This window comes from Blastocystis sp. subtype 4, assembly GCF_000743755.1.
Source record: "Blastocystis sp. subtype 4 strain WR1 chromosome Unknown seqid_0042, whole genome shotgun sequence".
NCBI classification, from domain to species: domain Eukaryota; class Bigyra; order Opalinata; family Blastocystidae; genus Blastocystis; species Blastocystis sp. subtype 4.
Window position 1 is genome coordinate 18,355 of NW_014569505.1, and position 23,698 is coordinate 42,052.

Sequence of the window (23,698 nt, forward strand, 5' to 3'; positions counted from 1 at the left end):
AGGAGGCAATTAACCGAATGCTTCGAACAAACTGCTTCGAACTTCTCTGTCAGTGTATGAACAAGTTTTCGAATAACGCCGAATTGCAGACTGCTTCTCTGGAATTGCTGTGTGTCCTGGCGAATAAGGATCCTTCTAAGAGGTCTGCACTGCTTTCGCGTGGCATTGTCAGCCGAGCCATCCAGAATTGTTTGGATGAGGCTCCTGAACCACTGTTGGCGATGTCACTCACTGCACTGGACTTCATGGCGGATACAGAGGAATGTCGTCGTTTGCTGTTGTCCCACCAGGTGTTGCAAGTGATTCTTGATGGTATGGAAGCGTTCCACTCGAATATTGAGGTTGTATTACACGGTGTCTCGATTCTAGCCACTCTGGCCATCTTTGACCTCAGTTGTCATGATCTGCTAATGGAGGTAGAGAGTTATGCCACGGTGATCTCCGTTCTCACTGAGCACGAGGATAGCAAAACAATCCGAACCACTTGTTTTAGCTATCTCGAGTCTATTTTCGCAGACAAGAACCACTGTCTGACGATTTGTGAGCGTGGAGCATTGCCTTATCTTCTCCGTGATATTGAGAATAGGAAACATGAGAAGTTGGTCAGCTTCCTTAACATTCTGAGTGTTGTATTCAAGCATGGTCTCACTGTCAAAGAAATCTTCAATTGCGGTGTCTTGGAAAAACTATATAAGATCTTGCGACAGAACGCTGAGGAGCCGGAGGTGGTCTCAGCGAGTTTGCGTTTGCTGAGTAGTGTGATGACGACTACGGAGATTATCCCTGCTGTTGTTGTCCAGGACTATTTGCCTGCGATCCAGTGGTGTGCGGAGAACTATAAGGAGAATCAAGAGGTCAACCTCGAGGTGTTGACCGTGTTGGAGCATCTTGCCACTTCATCAAAGGTGCGTGCTGAGATGGTTCGTTCGAAGTGTATTGACACGGTGTATGCAATGGAGCCTCTCTTTGTTGACAATGATGTGTATCCTGTGCTGGCCTGTAAGCTGTTCACACATCTCACGGAAAGCAAGGTTATCAACGAAGGTTTGGGTAATAATGGGATTTTCACCTTCCTTCTCGATGTGTTGAACCACCATATCGGGTCAGTGGAGGTCCTGAATGCCGCAATGACCCTGCTTCGTCAACAGTCACATGCAACCGATAAGAACCACAAGAAGGTGGCTACGAAGGAGATGATGATAGTCCTGTGTCAGATCATTCTGGGTGAGGATCACAAGAATTCGCTTCTTGCTAGCGAGAATCTGGCGGACATCTTGAATTGGAAGAAGTCTCTGGGGGCAGAGTTGTCTCAGGAGGAGTTGCATCAACTCTGTCAGAGTCTGGTATCTTGTGTGGATGGTCCTGAAGCCGTCACAAGCTGTGTGGAGTTCTTGAAGGCGATTGGAACCCGTTGTAGTCCCTCCATTGAGAGTTTCTTGTTGCTCCTGTTTGCCCTCATGAGCTGTCCATCTGTGGACGATGCAAGCCAGTTGGCGATCCTGGAAGTGTTGCGTTCAATCATCTTCACTGACATGTATGGTCAGGTGATGAGTGCTCCTTCATATCTCATTCGGTTCTTGGGCATTGTTGAGGATTGGAAGAAGACCCCGGAACGTCTGGCTGACTTGTTGACGTTGAATGAGAGTGTATTGACGAGTAAGACGTGTATCCCTACGTTCATCAACTGTGGAGGTGTGCCTCTGTTCACAGGTTTGGCGAAGGAGTTTGATCAGGAAGTTCTATTGACTCCTGTGTTCTCTGTATTAGCAGGTGCGTTGAGTAGCAAGAATGCAGTTCCTATCTTCTTGAATAGCAAATGTATGGATCGTGTTCATGATGTGATGGAGCGATTCCGTGAGAACAGCAAATTACAAGTGGCCTGCTGCCGTGTGTTGTTGTATGTAGCGACGACTCGAGGAGGTGTAACATACGTGATGCAGTCGAAGTGCTACGAGACCGCTATTGTGAGTTTAGAGCCTGTGGACGATGAGTATATGGAAGTATGCAGCAATTTGTTCAGTATGTTGACTCGGGATCCTGTGAATCACTACAAGCTGGTTGATGTTGGTGTTATACAGGCATTGTTGCGTATTCTGGGAGAACAGTCTGCTGATGAAATTGCAGAGCCTGCTCTTGTTGCTGTGAAGAATCTGATTCAGAATCCAGAGATCGTTCCGAAATTCACGGAGGAGGCGAACTTAACTGCGTTGTGTGCTTCCTTCTCTCATATTCGAGGTCAGGCCCATGCGATCTTGTGTGATGTACTGGTTCAGATTCTGGGAGCTGTGAAGGAGTTCCCGAGTCCTCTTTCTGAGACAGTCACGGATACGATTGTGTCTTTGACAGGCGAGACTGCTCAGGACCTTGCCACGATGCATGTGCTACTGATGATTCTGAAGAATGCTTCATGTACAGAGGAGAATCGTGAGGCTCTGTTGCAGAGTGGTTTTGTTCAAATGATCTTCATTCTGACCAATGATTTTATCTCCAATCGGGATCTGGTGCTTCTCTTCTTGACGACGTTCCAGCCGTTCCTTCAGGATGCTCTCTTCGCAAGGGCTGTAGTAGAGTGTGAGATGGCTAAGGTGGTGGTGGATGTGATGACTCGCTACACAACAGTGATGCCAATCCAGAGTGTTGGTATCAAGACTCTTCTCTCTGTGGCCCAACATATTCCAAGTGGTATTGTGGCTCTGGAGGCGACGGTGGTGTGCATTCGCTGCATCCAATTGTGTATTTCGGATGAGCCTATTGTGTTGGATGGTTGCAGCACTTTGTTAAGCATGGTTGATGATCCTGTGGAGGAAACTGCGGTGATCAGTCGTCAGAACGTAGTTGCAAATGGTGGTCTGGAGCCCTTCTACACGACGCTGCAGCGTTATCCGAAGAACGCTAGTATTGTGAGTGTGGTTCTTCGAGCATTGACGTGTCTGGCTGATGGCTCTTCTGATGTGAATCGTATTGCATCTACTTCCTATCTGCGTACCTTGATGCTGGTGTATTCCAACTTCAGCAGTAACAGTGAACTCACAACACTCTTTGTGAAACTGATTTGCTCTATCTCGGCTTTCGATTCGTGTAAGCCTGCTGTCATTCAGAGCGGTATTGTGTCCAAGATTGTGAATTCCACTGAGATGTTCCCAGACGCACATGAATTACTCTTTGCAGTGGCTGGTACGATCAGTCATCTTGCTATGAACAGCTTGAGTGTCTGTGAGAGTTTCCATAAGTTCAATGCGGAATCGGTGCTGGTGCGTGCGTTGCAGACAGAGGAGATTCCTGCCGATGTGGCTATATTGATCAGCTCGGTTCTCTCTGTGTTCTTCGAGATTAAGACGAATCCAGAGATGTTCGTTCAAAAGGGAGGAGTAGACGCTTTACTGCAAGTGGCTGCTAAGTATCCTGAGGATGTAGAGTTACACGGCCGTTTCATGAGTTGTATGTCTGTGATAACGAATGTTCTGGCATTGCGTCCCCAGATGGCTAAGTCCGAAGTGATGGACTTCGCTGTGAGTGCTCTGACGCTGTGTTGTGAGGTGGAAGAGTTTGTGTTGGAGAGTGCACCTCTGATGAGTGTTTGTGTCGAGAATGAAGCGTGGTTGCAAAGCCACTATGAGGCTTTCTTTGAAGCGGTTGTAAATAGTCTGTTGATATTCTGTGAGAGTCGGGATGTGGCTGTGAAGTTGAGTGAGCTATGTTTGATAGTGATGGACTTCTTGTGGTCTCATCATACGGAATACTACCTGAAGGATAATGCAGCTGAAGCCGCAGTGTTGTTCATTCAAAACTTTATGAATGATAAGCAGGTTGTAGCTGGATGCTGTGGACTGTTGAATCGATGTGAGGTTCTTGCTGATGATACTCAGATGAATGTACTGACGACTGTGTTGACCGTCTTCGCTACTTATTCGAAGGATGCTGCGATCAATCTTGCATGTGCCGAGCTTCTTCTGACATTGTCTCGATGCGATAATGCAACTCCGAAGATGCTTCATTTGGAGGTGTTCAATGCTCTAATCAAGTCAATGGCAGTCTTTGTTAATAGTGGAAAGCATGTGGAGGCTGTATTGCGTGCATTGATTGCTATGGTGACAGGTACAGAGGTCCCATCGACATTTGTAAGCATGGAGAATCTCCGTGTGCTCTATCGTGTAGCTACGGACTATAGTAAGGATGCTTTCATTCTTACATTGATGGCAAACTTGCTTGAGCTGCTGGCACCTGTGAGTGCTTCTGAATTGGTAACGACAGGTTTTGTGAATATCCTGTTGATGGGTGTGCGTGAGAGTGAAGATCGTCCTTGTATCATTGCCTGCTGTCATGCTCTTGCGGCTTTGACGATTTGTGCCGAGTGCTTGTATATTCTGAGTCAGCAGTGTTGTGGTAGTGATATGTTACGTCTTCTGAAGACCTATTCGGAGGACGCTGAGGTCACTGGAGCTGCCTTGTATCTGTTGTGTGCTGTGACGAAGAGTCCAGATGCTGTTCGTGATATGGATAATGGGAACTTTGTCTTGGAGTTGTGGCCTGTGTTGAAACGATTCATCGATGTGGAACCTGTTGTGGCCTTGTGTGGACGTGTATTGAATACATTGGCTCAGAGTCATGAGAGTTCTCGCAAGCAGTTATTCTCTTGCTTTGATCATCAACTGTACTGTGCGATTGTGCAGAAGCATAGCAAGAGTGAGGGAGCGATGGCTGCCCTCTTATCCATCATGGCTTTGCATGTAGTAGATATGAAGAAACAACCCTTGCTCCCAACAGTGGATTTGGTAGATCTGACTGTCCAGACGCTAAATGTGTTCCCTGATAGTGATGAGGCGTGTTCTGCTTGCTATGAACTGATGAGGGTATGCATGGAGGAACTGCATGAACAGCGCATTGTGAATGAGTCCGCTGCTCTCTTTACCGCTGTTAATCACTCTATCGGAAACGCTGTAGCTGTGGTCTTATCTAATGGAAAGACAAGTGCTCAATTGACCAAGAGCGATGCGAATGTGGTATTGCTGCTGAATGCCTTGCTTCTGTGCAAGTGTCTGATGCCATTATGTGAGGAATGCGCTGAATGCGAGAATCTAGTGAAGGGTATTGTGAATGCTCTGGAGGCATATCGTGCTCTGAAGGATGCGATTCTGCTTGCTATGGAGGTCTTGAGTCTGATGACTAAGTATAATTGCGTGAATACGATGTGGGAGAATGATGTGTTGTCTGTGATTCTGCTCTATTTCCACAAGTATGATTCTGCGGAGTTTGTCTATGCTTCTTGTGTGATCATTGATGCCTTCTCTGTGGAGGCCAGTTATGCTGATTCATTGGTGATGAATGAGGTCCCTGCTGCTGTTTTACTAATGATGAAACAGTACGAGAAGGAAGCTGATGTAGTCCACCGTTGTGTACGCATTATGAGCAATCTGTTACAGTTTGTATCAATTGTCGCTACACAGTTGGAGGAGGTATTGAAGGTAGCTACCCGTGTGGTGAAGGTGGATACATGTTCAGAGGAGGCGATTATTGATACCTTCATTCTCTACCGCAATGCAGCAACAAATCCTGCGGATTATGCTTCTTTAATCAGTAGTCAGAATGTGGTGGAGACAACAGCTCGTATTCTGGAGCGTGATATGAAGAAGAAGTCGATCGTAGCTGCTGCTCTGGAGGCTCTGGTGGCGTGCACAATGGCGATTGAGTGTCATTTGCAGATGGCAACACCTGAGGGAATCCAGACTCTTCAGAAGGTAATGACTATGTACAAGAAGAGTGAGCTTGCTCTATATGCAGGCGCTCTGGAGGTGTTGAATAACTTGGCTGTGAATAAGTCTATGACACACAGTGTACTGACTGAAGCCATTGTGAGATTAGCATTGGAGGCTCTTGGTGTTCTTCGTGAAGAGGAGAAATATTTGGTGATTGTATTGTCGCTGATAACCCGTCTACAGGACCTGGATTCTAAGGATCGTTTCAAGGATGATCTGTTAAAGGAGAGTGTGATCGAGACATGTGTGTTTGCTCTTCAGAACTATACCCAGGGTGAAATGATCCACTTCTGTTGTGTGTTATTACTGCGTGCTTTGAAGGACAAGCGTCAAGAGTCGGAGATCCTGACGGAGGTTGTGTTGAACAAGGTGGTGGAGTTGCTGACAACCCACTTAGACGAGGAATCTGTGTGTGGAGATCTTGTTGATTTCCTGATGTTCTGTGCTTCCAGCAAGCAGTGTTCTCTTCTGAAGAAGTTGGATGTGGCAGTACCTACGAATGAGGTGATGAAGAAGTACGGATATAGTCAGATGCTGGTGGAGAAGTGTCTTCATTTGTTATCGTTACTCTCTGTTCTGGGTTCACTGAATATCCAGCAGATCCTCTCCAGTATGAAGGACTATCCTTCTTCTGCGACCATTCAATGTGATGGCTGCACTACCTTGGTGTGCTTTTTGCGTGCTGATCCAAAGAATGCGCTGACATTGCTGTCTCTGAAGGGAATTCCTCTGTGTGTGCGTGCTGTAGATCGTTTCTTCGATGATTTGCAGATTCAGATGAGTGGACTGCAATTACTCGCTCTAGTGGCTCAGTGTACCGAGTGTCTGTCAGAGCTTGTGGCCTGTACAGCTCCTGAAGTTTCAATTCGCTCAATCAAGCGTTTCCCGAAGGAACGCGTGGTTGTTGCTTCAACAATGATCCTGCTGTCGCAGTGTGCAAGTGTGAGGGATGCTGAGTTCATTACTAACAGCAGTTCTGTTGATTTTATCATCGAGGTGGTTCTGGATCACAAGGAGCAAGAGGACATTCTCCTCAATGGATGTCGATTCATCACGTACTGTGCAAGAGATTCTCGTCTTGGTCATGGCATGATTGATTCTGGTGTACTGGAGATTTTGACACGGATTCTGACTAAGGAGAAGCAGGATGCAAAGTTGGTGGAGTCATCTCTGGAGGCTCTGAGTACGTTAACAGCTATTCCTGCTGGATCCGAGAGTATGAGTCAGTCGGAGTCATTGAAGATCTTCTTGCCCTTCTATGAGATTCAGACATTGAAGAAGCGTGTAGAGTTGTGTACAGCCGTTTTGAGTGCTGTTACAGCCGTTCCTGCTTCTCATGAGGAGGTGATGAAGAGTAGCTACAAGGTGTTGGTGTCGAATCTACAGAAGAATCTGACCGACAAGAGTATTTGCACGCTGTGTCTGCGTGCCTTGAAGAATCTGTCGAGTGATGCTAGCGTGTGTCCGACCTTGATGAGGACAGATGCTCTGGGTTTGTGTGTGGAGTCGATTCAGAAGTATTTGGACGATGCTACGATTGTGGAATTGGCCACAGGTTTCATTGAGAACATGCTGAATGTGGAAGAGGCGAACCTAGAGATGTTCAAGACGAAGAATGGTGTGTCGACAGAATTGACGGCACTGGCAAAGCATCCCGCTCATCTTGAGATTTCGTTGCACGTCCTGAACGCTTTGTGCGCGGTGACTCGTGCCAACGACTTTATGAGGATCGTGAAGGTGGATCGTTGCTCTGCGAACATCTATGATGTGTTGAAGCATCAGTTCAATCAGCCCAAGGTGTTTGCTTCTTGTACGGTGCTGTTGGAGCAGCTGGTGAAGGAGCCGACCCAGTTGAAGCCTTTGCTGACGGTGACTAATTTGAAGGATCTAATGACGATGGTACCTCGTCTACGTAAGCGACCTGATGATGCCTGTAAGCTGATTCAATTGATCTTGGTGTTGTTGATGGAGAGCAGTACGGAGATCCTGCGTGAAATCAACATGGAGTCGTTCTACACAGAGGTGATCATTTATGCTCATATCCTCTCCATTCAGAGCAGAGTGGTGGATTTCTTGTTGAAGGTCTGTTCTGAAACGGAGATGGCTGAGAAGATGGCTGAGGAAGGATGTGTACCTTTATTGGTACATTGTCTGCAGAAGCATATCGAGGAATCATCGTTCTGTGAGCAGACTCTGAAGGTGTTGGCTCTGGTATTGCTGAATGACAAGACAATTTCGGTGTTTATGAACAATGGTGGTCTTCCCGTGGTTTTGGAAGTGATGAAGAAGTATGAGGACATATCAGAGGTGATGTATCGCGGTTATGTGGTACTGTGGAGTGTATGTCAGACTCGTGATTATTGTGGTATTGCCATTGAGAAGGGTGTATCAGATTTGCTGAAGAGTACCTATGATAAGTACATGAAGAATGAGAAGATTGTGGCTTGCTGTATTGGGTTCTGTCACCAGATGGTTCTCTATCCAGTGATTGCTTCAGCTCTTGCTGTTACGGATTGTTTGAAGCTGATCTTCGATACGATTCGTATGTATGCTGCTGAAGAGGATATGATGGATCATTGTGTGATCATTCTGACAAAGATGTTGGAAGCTGATTTACCTGAGTCTGCTGTAGTACAGGCTGATGTATTGAGTATTGTGGTCGATGCTATGCAGAAGAGTGCTCCTGAATCCTCCTTGCGTGAGGATGCTTGTTTGTTCCTTGTGGCATTACTCCATAATGAAGAGGCTCGTCAACAATTGATTCAATTGAATCTAACAGATTTCCTTATCGGTATTCTGAAGAGCAGTGAGAAATGGTCGTTACTCTCAGCTGTATGTTGTACCTTGGAAGTGTTGTGTGTGGATGAGAAATCATTGCAGGTGATGGAGGACGAGAAGGCAGATGAGTTGTGTGAGAAGAAACTCCATTCATGCCAAGAGTATCCTGAGTTTATTGGATCTTGTAGCAAGTTCTTGTGCGCTTATTTGGAGAATCGTGCTCTCCAAAAGAAGGAAGAAAGTCCTCTCCAGTCAGCTGATTTCTTCAATTTCGTATCTCTTCTTCTGGATAAGTCCTATGTCTTGAAGACAGATTCTATTGTTGTTAGTTTGTTGGCTTTACTTGGTATGCTGATGCGAACTATGTCATCTCCTCCAGTATATTATGAGATTGCTTTACCTTCAAAGATCTGTTCATTGTTGAAGCGTTTCGTCATGCACACGACGGTATCTGAGAGTTGTTGGGAGATTCTGGGTATCTGCACTCAGACTGATGAAGACGCTACGCAGCTGATTCGTTTGGGTCGCACCCAGGATCTTCTGGAGAATGCTCGTGCGAATGCAACGAGTAAGATTGTGGTGCAGCGTAGTCTTCCAATCTTCTGTCTTATTGCTTGTAATCCGACGTTGAGTGATTCGTTGGTGAATGTGGACATTCTGAAGATGCTGCTGATGATCATTCGAGGTTCACCTGATGATGTGGAGTCGCAGTGTCAATGCATGACGATCATGGCTCGGATGGTGAAGGAGTCTCCTGAGGAAGCAGCTAAGAAGATTGATGAGAACGCAGAGGATGAGCTGGATGATGATGACGTGGCCGAGGAGAAGAAGCGACGTCGTGAGCTTAAGAAGGAAGAGGAGAAGAAGAATCGCCATAAGTCGAAGAAGATAGAAGAGGATAAGGAAGTGGCGAAGCGTCGTGCTGTGTTGACAGAATTGTCCGTATTGGATAATGTGAATCTGTTGGCTTCGTGTGTGAAGCGGTTCCCTGAGAATGCAGCGCTGTTGTCAGATACAAGTGATGTGTTGGTGAGCGTATGTGTGAACTCAGAGGAGGCTCGTCGTTTGGTGGCTGTGAGTGGCGTAGTGGCTCCTTACTTCGAAGCCCTTCAGACAAAGGATCTGTCATTGTTGAGTCATGCTCTCTCTCTGATGGCGGAACTGGTGAAGGTAGCGAGTGTGAAGGCTGTGCTCCATCAGTTACATCCAGGCGAACGTATTATTAGAATGATCGAGGACCACATGAAGAGACTTCATGATAACACGACTAAGATGCCGAAGGATGAGTTAGCTCGTAAGATGGTGTGCATTTTAGTGGAGATGTCTGCTTCTCGTGAGCTGCTGAATGACTTTGCCGAAACGCCAGGTCTACCTGTGATTGTGGATGTTCAGAACAGGTACATTAGTGATCCTTATATCCAGCTCTGTATCGCTGGATACCTCAACAATCTGATGCCGATGAAGGACATTCCAGAGCAGTTTATGAAGGCTAAGGGACTGCCAGCGACGGTATCCTCGTTGAGCACATACCTTCGCAAGCGTACCTTGATGAAGATGTTCTGTGAGGTGTTGTACACCTTGGTGAAGACGTATCCTGAGGTATCACCACGTGTATCGCGTGAAGTGACACCTGTGTTGGAGAATTGTCTGAAGAAGAACCAGAAAAAGATGGAGCACTTGGAACCTCCAATCCGTCTTCTGACATATCTGGTGATGAAGCCTGAGAATGTGTGTCGTGCCAATGAAGTGTTGAAGTGTTGTACGGATGTCATGTACAATAATCGTGAGAATAAGGAAGTGCTTCCTCCTTTCTTGACAATTACCAACTATGTATTGCGTAGTGGGTATGTAACAGTGGACTTCCTTGCTTCTGGTACTTTACAGTTCTTCTGCTGGTTGTGTGATGTATATGGAAAGCAGCCTGAGGTCCTTGGCTATGTGTTGGGTGTGGTTTCGGCGATTGCTTACTTGAGCCGTCGGAATCTGGATGCGTTAGAGGAGTTTAAGTTGCCTGAGATTGCTATGGATAGTCAGAAGGCTTTTGCGAAGGCTGAACTGGTCCAGCAACATGCTGCTGGTATTCTGTCTCTGTATTCGGATATTGAAGAGTATCGTAAGGTGATGGTAGATCGTCGTGTGTTGGTGTATTTGCTGCGTGCAATGAGCAATTATTCTAGCAACAAGGATCTGGTACTCTACTGTCTGGAGACTTGCAACAATTTGGTTGATGAGGAGGCATGTTTGAAGGACTTCACAGAACAGTTGGGTGTTGATACGACTCTTCGTTGCATGTTATGTCTTCCTCAGAACACGAACACGACTATTGATGCTATCATGCTCTCCCTGCGTTTGTGTTATCTGACATTCCAGCGGGATTCTAGTCAGATTGAGAAGATGGCTCGTGAGGGTGTAATGGCGGTGTTATTGTATGCAGTGAAGAATCTGCATGACAATGCGGATGATATGGCATCGGTTCTGCAGATGCTCCAGTTGATCTGTGCTGATAAGAAGTGTTGTCCATTGGCATTGCAACAGCCTTTCATTGCTGCGTTTATGGATGTTCATGAATCATATGTGGGTGACGTGGTAATCAATGAGTCGATGCTCTGTATCATGTGGTACATGTCGAATTATGATGGTATTGCAGAGGCGTTGTTCCATGAGAATAATTTCGAGTTGATGCCTCGTATCATGACCGATTTCAAGCGCTCTGCTGTGATCCAAACCTGGACTTGCAAGCTGTTGTACAATATGTCGAAGCGAAGTGATTGTGTGGATCTGCTACGTGAGTCTCTGATCACACGTAATCTCCTCCAGGTAGTGAATGACTTCCCACGGGACTTTGACATCTTGCGTCCTGCGTTGCGTGCGATTTCGAATCTACTGAGCAAGGAGATGATTCAGCAGATCGATGTGGCAGAGTTGCTGGATGTCTCTTGTCGTGTGTTGAATCAGTATGCTGGTCGCAAGACATTTGTTCTGGAAGTGATGGACCTGATCTGTAATCTGGCCAAGAGTCTAAATGCAGAGACAACTATTCATGTTCGTGACATCCTGAATCCGATGGTAGCCATAATCAAGAGATTCAAGGATAATGAGGAGATCATTGTGAAGGCATTGATCGTGATTGAGATGCTGGTCCCTGCTGATCCAACAGGCAAACAGCTTGTTGAAGCTCGTGTTCTGAAGGTGGTGATCGGAGTGAGTGACGTGTATGTGAAGAGTGCTGCAGTGCAGGCAGGTGTGTATCGTGTGGTGTGTGCTCTGCTTCGCATTCCTCAGTTCTTTGCATGGATGGTCCAACACATGTCTCGGATCATGGACTGCATGCGAGCCTTCCCTCAGTCAAAGGAGGTGCAAACTGTTTGTGTTGAGGTGTTGACAAAGTTGTGTGATGATAAGGACGTGTTGGAGACTCTTGATGAGACAGTCCTTCGAGCTTTGGACGCTCTTCTGATGCGTTTCCCGAATGAACAGGATCTGATTCTGGCAACAGAGCGTTGCGTATTGCGTCTTCTGTCAGTTCCTGAGTTGTGTGATGCTTTCATTACGATCGAGGGTGCAGTACATGTGTTGAATGTGGTCAAGTCTTTCAAGGATATGGAGCTCTTACAGACTGCCTTGCAAATTGTGGATGTCCTTTTGCGGAAGGATACGAGTTATGTGGAGAAGCTTCTTGTAAAGAATTGTGATTCGTTATTGGTGATATTGGATACTAGTGCTGATAACGTCCCATTGTTGACGTTTGTGGTGAAGTTGCTGTGTGCTGTGGTGCATGACATTCATGCTCGTCTGGTTGTGTATGTGGATGATCTATCGATGGTTGCCTGTCGTTATGCTAAGGAGAAGGATGTAGTGAAGTATCTCTATACTCTTCTGGCTGAAGTGGCGACAGAGGAGGATCCTACATCTGTACTGATGCGAATGCATGATAAGGGTGTGACAGAAGCTACGATTCTCTCTGTAGCTGCTAATAAGAACAGTAAGTCGTTGATTGGATCTGCAACGGGTCTGATGGCTGCTCTTGCTTCTTATCCTGAGGCGGCTGCTACCTTTGCGAACAGCGAGACCATTTTGATGTTAAATGAAATTTGCAGCGCGAATTTGAAGAAGCCGGAGATTGCTCTGAATGTGATCAGTGTGTTGATCAAGTTGGCAGAGAATGAAATGTGTGCTCGTGTGATGTCAGAGAATCGTATTGTGCAGACAACGGCCCAGACATTGAATATGTGTCGGGATGATAGGGATCTCGTGATTTCATGTCTCTACCTGCTCACTAATCTGGTTCAGTTTAGGAACTATGTGGCTTTTGCTGAAACCACGCTGATTGTAGATTGTGCGGAGTTGTTGCAAGAGAATGTGAAGTATGCGGTGGACAACAACACAGAGACGGTAGAATCAAAGAGTGCTGTGGAGATTGTAACTCTGTCGTTGAAGCTGTTGTGCGGAATGTTACCATGTGATGAGAGTCGTCAGCGTTACCTTGATGCACATCTGGTGGAGATGTCGAAGTACATTCTAATGCATTTCAATCACTATGATAAGGTGTTTAACTACGCTGCAATGTTGTTACGTGAGCTAGCTGTTGATGAAGATATTCGTCAGGAGATATTCGACAACAGTGGTCTGGATGCTATTTTGGAAGCAATGGATATGTTCCCGATGGAGGAGGAATGTCAGATTACCGGTTGTGCCTTCTTGAGTCTGGTACTGCGGAACCGTAAGATCTTCCGTGATCTTGTGGAGCGAGATGTGGTAGTGCTGGTGATCAATGCTCTTCATAACCATCCTGATAATGCTCGTGTATGTGAGGAGGCGATGAATGCTTTACTTCCATTGATCCGTGACAAGCGTGTTGTAGAGATGTTGATCAAGTTGGAGGCAATGAAGGTGCTTGTAACAAATATGTCTCACTTCCTGTTGGAGCAACAGACTCTCCTGCGTATTGGTGATGTGGTTCGAGCTTGTGTGGAGCAGTCACCAAAACTGCATAAGCAGTTTGTGGAGGCACGTGGTGTGGACATTGCCTTGGATGCTTTCAAGAATAACAATGACGCTCCGGCTGTTTTACGTCCTATGGGTACTGTGTTGATGGGAGCTGCAATCTACGATGAGGCGAAACAAGCGATTGTGGAGAAGGATGGCATGAAGCTGTTATGTGATACCCTGAGCAAGTATCTCAATAAGGAGACTCGGGATGAGATGGTGTGTGAGCGATGTTTGCAGATTCTGAGTGAGGTATCAGAAGTGGCTGACTATGCTCGTCGTATGGTGGGTGAGAATGTGATTGTTCTGTGTGTATCTGCTCTCAGTGTCTTTGTGACCAATGCCGATCTCACAATTGCGGATTGCCATACGTTGCAACATGTGTGTGGTTGTGCTGAAGGTGCTACAGAGGCACTGGAGGAAGTGGATCTCCTTCCACTGTTGATCCAACGTATGATTACCTTCATGTCAAATGGAGCTGTGGAGAGTGCTTGCTTTGCAGCCTTAGGAGCGATGCTGGATGATAAAGCAACGGGCAAGGCGTGTGGCGAGCGTCTAATGGAGCAGAAGGCTGTGGATATTATGAAGCAAGTGTTGGAAGCCCAGGAGAAGGAGCCATTGGTGATGCAAACTGCTACCGTATGTCTGGGAGCATTCTCGGAGTTGCCTGCAGCAGGAGCTTTGATCGGAGAACGTATATGGATGACTCTCCTTGTGAATCTGATGAGTCATTTCGATGATCCAGCTACTGTGATTGCCTTTGCAAAGATGTTTGCTCGTATCTGTAGTCATAATGCCAGTGCAGAGACAGTACGTTCGGGTTTGAACAAGTTGACGATGGAGCTTCTGGTTGAGTTCCAAGCCGAAGAAGTTGTGGCTTGCGAGTTATTTGAGTTGATGGTGGTTCTGACCCGTCCTGAAGTGAGCAATGGTCAAGGTGCTATGAACCTGTATGAGAATGGATTCTACAAGACTTTGAAATCTCCTTTGCAGAGTGTTTCGTGTATGACTCTGATTCCTATCTGTCATATTCTGGAGAATTTCTTCAGTATTCCTGAGAGTGAGACGTATTGCAACTATCTGATCAAAAGTGATTTCATCTCTCTGTTGTTGAACCTAGTGAAGACACATATTAATCAGGAACCCTTCTTAGTGGCTGCATTCCCTGTATTAGCCTTGATCGTACGATCACTTGAAGGATGCAGTACTTTCATTGCTTTGCGTGGTGTCTCATTGATCACGGATCTGGTAGATAAGCATGGTGATAACGAGCCATTGTGTGCTTCTGGACTGCGTGTACTTGCTTCGTGTTCACTCGACAAGTCTAGCTTCAAGGAATTGGCTGAAAAGGGAGTGATTGATGTTGTATTGAAGCATATCGATACTGCGAAGGCAGAGTTACTTGCAGTATTGCTTGAGATTGTCAAGAACATGACAACAGAGGAATCGTATGTGCAGATGATGGAGGAACGTGATGTTGTGTCTCACTTCTATGGTGTGGTAGTTCGTTGCAGTGAGTATGAGGAGGTGATGAGTGGAGTGACGGGTGCCTGCATGCATGTGTGTGTCAGTGAGAAGAGTCGTAGTTTATTCTTGCAGCAACACATGGAGCTGGAGCTGATTCAGGTAATGAAACAGCATCCTTCTTCCAAGTCTGTCCAGTATCATGGCGCTGCTGTATTAGCTGCTCTGATGAAGGATATGGATCTGTGTGGTATGTTGATGGAGAAGGATATTCTGTCTATTATCATTCCTGCTATGGCTCTTCTGGCTGCAGATCCACAGGCTGTCAAGGTGTTGTTTGAGATACTGCAACGTCTGCTGGATAGTTCGAGTATCAATTTGGAGGCTGCTCACTTCTCTAACTATGCTTTCATGGTAGCTGTAGGTAAAGTGTTGGAGAACCACCATTCAACAGAAGCAATTGTGGTACCTGTTCTGACCTCACTAGTATGTGCGGAGACCCGTATGCCAAGATTCTTCGTGGAAGTAAATGAGCCTATATTCTTTAAGGCATTCTCGAGTTGTTATGCTGCAGGAGAAACGAGTGAACGTGTGGTGGAGCTGATCTTAACCTTATTGTTATTCTTCAATGTGGATGATATGGAAACTGCTCAGAACATGCTAGAGAATGATGTTTTGATGATGGCAATGATGCTGTTGAATGCTACAAGGGATTTAGTTGTTATGGAGCGTACTTTGATATTTGTCGATGGTATGTGCAAATATAAGGAGTGTTGTGAGTTTGTGGTCCAGGAACAAGGTATGGTTGTTCTGCTTCAGGTCTTCCGATTCATTCAACGTCTCTCTGGATTGCAGTTGGTGTTATCAGTCTTGATGAGTATCACTCAGTACAAGCGTCTCTTCAAGTACTATGCTGTGGATGAGGTGGTGTCGACGGTGCAAGCGTGTATGAGCAATCATCCTACAGAGCCTCATTTGCTATTTGAGTGTATGTACACGCTGGGTAATCTTGCTGTGGTACAGACGGTAGCGGAGATGCTGGTAGCACGTGGTATTATTTCGATTCTCCTGAGTATTCTGGATGAGCAGGATAAGTACAAGGAAGTGGTTTGTGGTGTGGCATTCCTTCTGTTCCGTGTGGGTGTGAGTAGTGTAGCTCGAGAGCAGATGGTGGCTAAAGACGGTATGACGAAGCTTCTGAGGAGTTATGATCGTGAGGACTATAGGAAAGATGAAGAGGTGACAGCAAATGTGATGGGAGCTTTGGGTGTGTTGTGTGAGAGTGATCAGTTGACCTCCCAGTATCTGGAGAAGGATGGATGTGCATTGACATTGGAGACATTTGATGCCTTCAGTACAAGTGAGGCTGTGGTGTTCTATTGTGTGGAGCTGATCGTGAAGCTGTGTCTGTATGATGAGAGACATAAGATTCTTCATGAGGAGTTGTTCGCCACAGAGCGTATCAAGACCTACTATGACTGTTTGGATATCTTCAACGAACATTATGAGGTGGTGATTGCTATTCTGCGTCTCCTGGCTCTGTTGGCAAAGGATGCGGAGATTGCTGTGGAGTTGGTGGGCTTCGGTGTGTGTGAGTACATTGCCTCCTCTCTCCAGGTACTTGAGAAGTGCGAAGTGCTTGTACCTCTTATGGAGTTGGCTGCAGTTTTGGCACGAGAGGATAAGGTGAAGGAGAACTTGATGGCTACTGGAGTGGTGGAGCTGTCGTTGGTGTCGTTGGCCCAGCATCAGGAAGAGGCAGAGGTGGTTGCTTCGAATCTTCACTTCCATGTGGAGATGACTTACACATCACTGTGTCGCTCATTGTATGATTCTACGGATTGTGTTGAGCAAACTGTGCAGCTTCTTCCCATTCATGGTACCGATGCTTCTGTATGTGAACCAGCTCTCCAGTTGCTGTTGAATCTGGCTGCTGGTGATGTTACATGCGCCCGATTTAACTCAGAGGATGCGTTGAGTGCAATTCTGAGTGTACTTCGTGAGTTCACTAAGAATGAGCGGATTCAGATCTTCGGTTGTGCCTTGTTGGATGTATTGTTGGCTCATCCAGCTGTTTGCACTACGTTGATTGCTTTGAAGGCGGTACATGTGGTGTACGTTGCTGTATGTAACTACCAGTCTTGTGCAGAGATCCAGATCAATGGTAATCATGCATTGAGTCAGCTTAGTGTGGACCCTGATAGTTTGGTGGCAATGTTGAATCATGGTGTTGTGTATAACTGTGTGGCTGTGTTGGATCGATTTGAGGATCATCAGACCATCCAGCGGAATGTGTTACAGATTTCCTCCATTCTCTGTGGTACGCCGATGGGTTGTACTGCTTTCTTCAACGAGGGAGGACTGGTGAAGGTGTTCCGTGCGATGAGTCTGTTTGAATCGGATCCTGAGTTGTTGGCATTCTGCTGTGATATTATAGCTGCTTGCTTGCGAACAGTGTCTCAAGATGATACCTTCCCTGTTCTGCTTAACAATAACTGCATGAAGTTGGTACTGAACATCTTGGAGCGTCTCTACACACACAAGGTGTTACAGAGCAGTGCTTTGCTGGTTCTCTATGAGATGGTGCAGCAACCTGAGTATCAGAATCAGTTCCTTGAGTTCAACGGTCCCGAGGTGTTTGAGAACTGTATAGTGAATGAAGACATGTTGGATACTGCAGCTAGCAGTGCTGTGAAGGCAATGTATGTTCTCTGTCGTAGTGAGAAGATGTGCAAGGCGCTCCAACGTGAGGTTCTGCTTCACAATCTGGTTCATATGGTGGATCTGTTCCCTGGTAACAAGCGTGTGAATAAGAATGCTGCTCTGATGTGGGAGATGGTGACTCGGAACAAGGAGATGTGTTCGCTGTTACTCCAGACTACCCTTATTGGTACCTTGGTGCGTATTCTGGGAATTTATCGTAAGGCAGCTATGCAGGCTCCGATCATGGAGACTTTACTGCATCTACTGGAGGCAAAGGAACAGGATGCTGCGATGGCTATGATCGAGAGTTCTGTTGTGGAGGCGTGTGCTACATCGTTGAAGGCCTTTGGTGTGGCTGCAGAGGTGGTTACTCCTTGTGTGGAAGTTCTGATTATGCTCTCGCATAACGAGGCTGCTGAGGTGCATCTGTTGTCAGTGACTCTTGTTCCTGATCTGATTGCTGTGATTGGAAAGGAAGGTCAGGAAGAGCGGATTCAAACACGTTGTGTGGAGTTGCTTCATATCCTGGTTCTGCAACTTCGTACATCAACACTGGCTTTGCAATCAGTTAGAGATGTGAAGGTGTTGGTGGGTGTGATCCGTGTGACTCTGAAGCATGATAAGGAGACGCTAATGAAGACTTTGTCTGTGATTCTGCGTTCGTTGCAACTAGTGGATCTGTTGTATGAGGACATTCGGGGTAGTGGTCTGTCTGAAGCAGTATGTGAGGTGTTACTACGCTACACGGGTGACGAGAGTATTGAGGAATGTTGCATTCAGATCATGGCTCTGTTAGTGGCGAATAGCGAAGCTACTCACGAAGCGTTCAAACGTCGTGATGTGGTATCGATCGTAGTGGACAACATGCGTGTGTACAAGACCAAAACCCTACAGTTGGCTTGCTGTAAGGCCCTGGCTTTCTTATCGAAGTATATGGATGTGGTGGATTACTTGGCTATTATGAACATATCTGGTATGCTATTGTACTGTGCGACCACCTTCAATGAAGCTGAAAATGTACTTCACTTTGCTCAATGTGTGAGCAATATCTCTGTAAACGAGGTCTGCAGTCTTCAGTTGATCCAAGATGGTGCTGTGGAAACACTTCTTCAGTTCTGTGAGAAGTACATGGAAGAAGAAAGTACATTAGAAGCTGTGACATTGTCTGTGTATGTATTGTCTACAGATGAGCATTCTCATGAGGCGTTCGGTAAAACAGAGTGTGTATCTGTATTTGAGACAATATTGAAGAGATGGAAGAATCGTTCCAATGATGTGATTCTGTGTAATGTCCTTCAGACCATCTTCTGTTGCTATCAGGTGGATAGTGTGATGGAAGCCTTGTGTCAGGGTGATTTGGTGAAGTTGATCATTGAAGTGATCCAAATTAACCTCTCGAAGAGTATTGCAAAGGCCTTCACTCTACTGATAAGTCGTTTGGCTGAAAATGAGACATTGCGTGTGGTTCTGGTCAAGTGTGGCGTATTGAGTTCGATTCTGGATTGCATCCGAAAGTTCCCGAAGGGTCGTACTGTGAATAGCAAGGGTTTCCGTGCATTGGAGTTGTTGAGTGCTGAGACGGAAGTGAAGGAATTCTTATTGTCAAGCAATATGATGTTTGAGTGCGTGAACAGTATTTCGAACCATCTGCATGCTGTAGAGGTCTTGTTACCAGTTTTCAATGTTATTTCGATCCTTGAAGTATATGCAGTGGAGAGTAGTCAGGAGGATACATTGCGGAATATGAATGTTTGTAAGAGTGTGGTTGAGGCCATCAGTGAGAATGGTTTTGATGTGGTATTGTTGCGCAGTGGTCTGTTGTCTCTGGAGCATTTCATTCCTTTTGATCCTGAGGGTTCTCTCTTCTACAACCACGATGCTATAGCTGTGGTGATCAATGCATTAGGTAAACTCTATGAGGAGGAGTCAACAATGGTGTCTGCCTTGCATGTGTTGCGTAACACGTTGGAAGTGCCTGAGGCTTCGGATATCTTCGAGCAGAATGAGGGTGTGAAGTTGATGACATCAGTTGTAGCCACGTTCTACACGTCTCTTCCTCTCCAAGTTGAGGCAATGGAGGTATACGATAAACTGTCTGGTGTGGAGGAGTTACAGAGTGTAATGTTTGAGAATCAGGTCCTTAATTATATCGTACATGCGTTGAAGAATTTCATTGCCAATCCAGAAGTGTTGATCCCTGCCGAGGAGGCGATTTGGTACCTGTGTGGCTATGAACCCGTCTGTCAGGCTTTGTTTGATTTGGATGCCGTGAGCACATTTGTGGATATCATTGTGAAGTACCCGAACCATCCAGAGGTGTTGCAGGTGACATGCAAGATTCTGAATGAGTGTTCGCGTAACATTAACTTCATCTCTGTGGTGAGCAAATACCAGATTGTGGAGCTTATTTTGGAGGCAATTGTGGCTATGGAGGAACATCCTGAAGTGTTGGCTGTGTTGCTGCTGACGATGTTCGTGTTGGTAGATCAGAGTACGGAGCTTGCCACCATCTTTAAGGACAAGCGTGGTCCTGAGATTTTGAGCGACACATGGAAGGTTTGGGAGCAGGATGAGGATGTGATGACCTCGTTACTCCATTGTCTTACCGCCTTTGTGGGTGATGCGGATGTGATGCCTCGATTGATGACTCTGAAGTATGTGGAGCGCACGGCAAAGACGTTTGAGATTTTCGCTGAGAGTTCTTCTGTGTTGCGTGAATCGATGACAGCTCTGGCACGTATGGCCGCGAATGAGAAGCCCAGAAAGAAGATGCTCCAGGAGGGAGTTGTGGGTCTGGCTATTCAGGCCATGGAGCGATTCCCTAAGCAGAAGCGTCTGCTGGTAGCGGGTGCATTGGTGTTAGATGCTGTGTTCTGTCCTGAGGTGTTGGCTGAGATGGAGAACAGTTCTCTGGTGTCGACATGTGTGGAGGCTTTGTCTCGTCATGGAGAAAACGTTAGTATGGTGAAGGCAATGTGTACTTTGTTACTGCATCTGGTGACAGTTCCTGCCTATCCTCAGTTCAAGAGCAAGAAGGCATTATCTGTCTTGATGGATGATCTGTCGATTCATATTCAGGATCTGGAGTGCTGCATTATCATTCTTCGTCTCATGGTGTCTGTATTGTTCATGGCAGTGTCTCAAGGCGAGGAGGTGTCAGAGCGTATCGTGGAGATGGCTGTAGCAATCATGAATGGTTATTTGGATGAGGAGGAGGTGCAGAAGTTGGGTATGGAGTTATTGGAGACATTTGTGCGTCAGAAGGGTGATATGGAAGCATTCTTGACGCTTGGTGGATTGGATGTGGTGGTGCGTGTGATGAAGAATGGTTCGGAATATGTTCGTTGCTCAGCTTGCAAGGTTCTGCGTGCTGCTTCGGAATCTCCTATTGTGCGGGATGCTGTAGTCCAACTGGAAGGTGTGGCAATGTTACTGTTGGTGATGAGAGAGCATTCAAAGCACACAGGTGTGAATGAGCACGCTGCAGCTGCTTTGGCCAATCTGGAAGTGACACCTGAAGTGTGTAAGTCAGTACTGGATCAGGATGGTTTAGCATTGCTGTTCTCTGCAATGAAGCGCTTCAAGAAGGAGGAGAATGTTGAGGCTGAAGTGTCTCGTGCTCTGGATCGACTTCTGGAGTTGGTGCCTGAGTGTCGTGTTGCATTCTGTAAGTTCTCTCCTGTAGAAGTATTGGAGACGGTATTGAGTAACTTCTCATCGAACAGGGATGTGGCCTATAACGTTTGCGGTATGTTAAGTAGTCTGGCAGGCGAGTTGGCTCACAAGATTGGTCGATATAACCAGTCCTTGTTGAATTTGGTTGACGAGTGTCTGGAGAAGCATCAGACGGATGACTACACAGAAACTCACGTGCTTCTGGCTGTGGCTTCGTTGAGCGAGGATGAGAAGTGCCGCGATTTCTTTGTGAGCAAAGACACACATGTGCTGGTTCGCAATCTGTTGAATGAGCATCAGGAGAAGATTGAGGTCGTGCGCGCTTGCTACAAGGCTTTGCTCCAGTTTGTGAAGGTTCCTGCTTGTGTGGAACGTCTGGTGGAGGACAACTGTATCGATTTGTCAAGCAACACACTGCATCGTTATCTGGAGGATAGTGCGTTGATGACTGATGTGTGTGATGTGTTGGTTAGTTTCGGAATTCGCGATGAATGGGTTGAGAAGATGGATGCTGTGGGTCTGGTGAACAAGTGTGTGTTGATTCTGGGTCGCCACAGTGATTGTCGTGAGACTGTGCTCAGTAATGTCCATCTATTGCATGTGTTACATCGTCCTTGTATCCGTAAGAGCTTCGATGGTAGTAGTGTTGTGGTCCAGTTAGTCGAGTGTTCAAGCAAGTATCTCTTGGATCTCCCTGCTCTGCAAGAGATTCTGGATCTACTCGATGAGATGTGTGAGTTCGATCCAGAGCGTAATGCGTTGGGTGAGGTGGTGGCCTTCTTGGTGAAAGCAATGCGTTCCTACAGCAATGAGGAGCTGCTCCAGCGTGTGTCATGTGTGTTGATTGCCCGTGTCTCAGAGAACAAGAATAATTGGAGTGATTTGTTGAAGGGAGAGTGTGTAGAGACAGTCATCGTTGCATCAAATACCTTCCCTGACAATGCAGAGATTCAGCATCATGCACTGGAGTTCTTCTCTCGGATGGCTGAGGATGCAGAATGTCGTAACTCGCTGCGTGCTCATGATGGTGTGCGATGTGTGTTGGAGTGTATGAGTAACAATACGAAGGTGAAGCATGTCCAACAGTATGGAGCGATGACTCTCCGTCTGTTGACAATGGAAGAGAGTGGTTCGAATTTGCTGTCTCAGAGTAAGATGGAGATTCTATTCAAGGACTATGTGGACTATCAGAATGATGACGATGTGATGGTACCTGTGGTTGGCATCTTTGGTCACTATTCGGAGGATATTACACGTGAGTACATGAAGAATATGCTGGAGAAGTCCTTCTTAGAGGAATTGATTTTGCTGCTGCGGACACGTCGTAGCAATGCAGAGTTGCATCCTCTGTTGTATGAGTTGATATGTAATCTGGCCGAAGATAAGACTACCAACGAGTTCTTCATGGATCAGAACATTCCTTCATTAGCAATCTGCAGTATTCGTGAGGAGGAAGAGAAGACTTATAGTGAGATGTCGGCGGATGCTAAATCTCTCTCTGTTCTGTTGATTGTGAATGTGTGTCATACCATCCGTCGTCTGTTGAAGGGTCGATCTGTGACCGCTGTTGTGACAATGAGTCTCTTGGATTTGTTCTGTAAGGCTCTGGAGATCTATCGTAAGGATGATAAGGCAGTGTTGGGATTATTGTCTCTGTTTGAGGTGTTGGCAAAGGAGCCAAGTTATGTGGATATCATGGAGAGCAATGGTGTATTGGACCGTATGCTGGCTCTGTATAAGGAGTTCATCCGATTCTGGCCGATTGAGAAGAGTCTTTTCAAGATTTTCCGTCGTATGAGTGTGGTGAAGGATGAATTGGCGGAGCATATTATCAACACAGGTGTGATTGAGGATGCAGCTCTATTGATCCAGGGTTATGCTCGTCGTATGAAGCTGGTGAAGCAGGCCATGAAGCTATTCCTTGTGCTATTGCGTTTGCCAATGGCTTTTGCTCACTTTATCAACTCTGATATCGTTGCCTATGTGGTTCAGTTGTTGCCTATACATGTGGAGAATCTGAAGGTGTTGGATCTGATCACACGTACTCTGATTGAGTTGGCTCGACCGGACGTCAAGGAGAGATTCGTCACAAGTGAAGCTGTGTCTGAGGATCTAGCAGTAATGAAGAAGTATGAGGAGATGGAGAGTGTGCAAGAGTCTTGTCTGCGTTTGTTGAGTAAGTTGGTATGGATCATTGCTGATTTCAGCGATGATATGGCCACAGAGGTAGTTGAAACGGTGTTGGTGGAGCGCAGTTACTTCAAGGAGAATCATGAGATCGCTAAACATACAGCAATCGTGTTCAATTATTTCGCCCAGACCTCAAGTCACAGAGCGAA

General features: G+C 46.3%; 1 protein-coding gene across 1 annotated transcript in view; it reads left to right on the forward strand.

Annotated features, from left to right (window-relative positions):
- Window positions 1-23,698, forward strand: part of JH06_0912 (hypothetical protein) — a gene marked incomplete at both ends in the record, with an annotated part of 29,962 nt that overhangs the window by 551 nt on the left and 5,713 nt on the right. Inside the window, one exon of the mRNA XM_014673436.1 lies at window positions 1-23,698. This exon is cut by the window's right edge and continues 5,713 nt beyond it. Within this exon, the coding sequence (XP_014528922.1) occupies window positions 1-23,698 (23,698 nt within the window).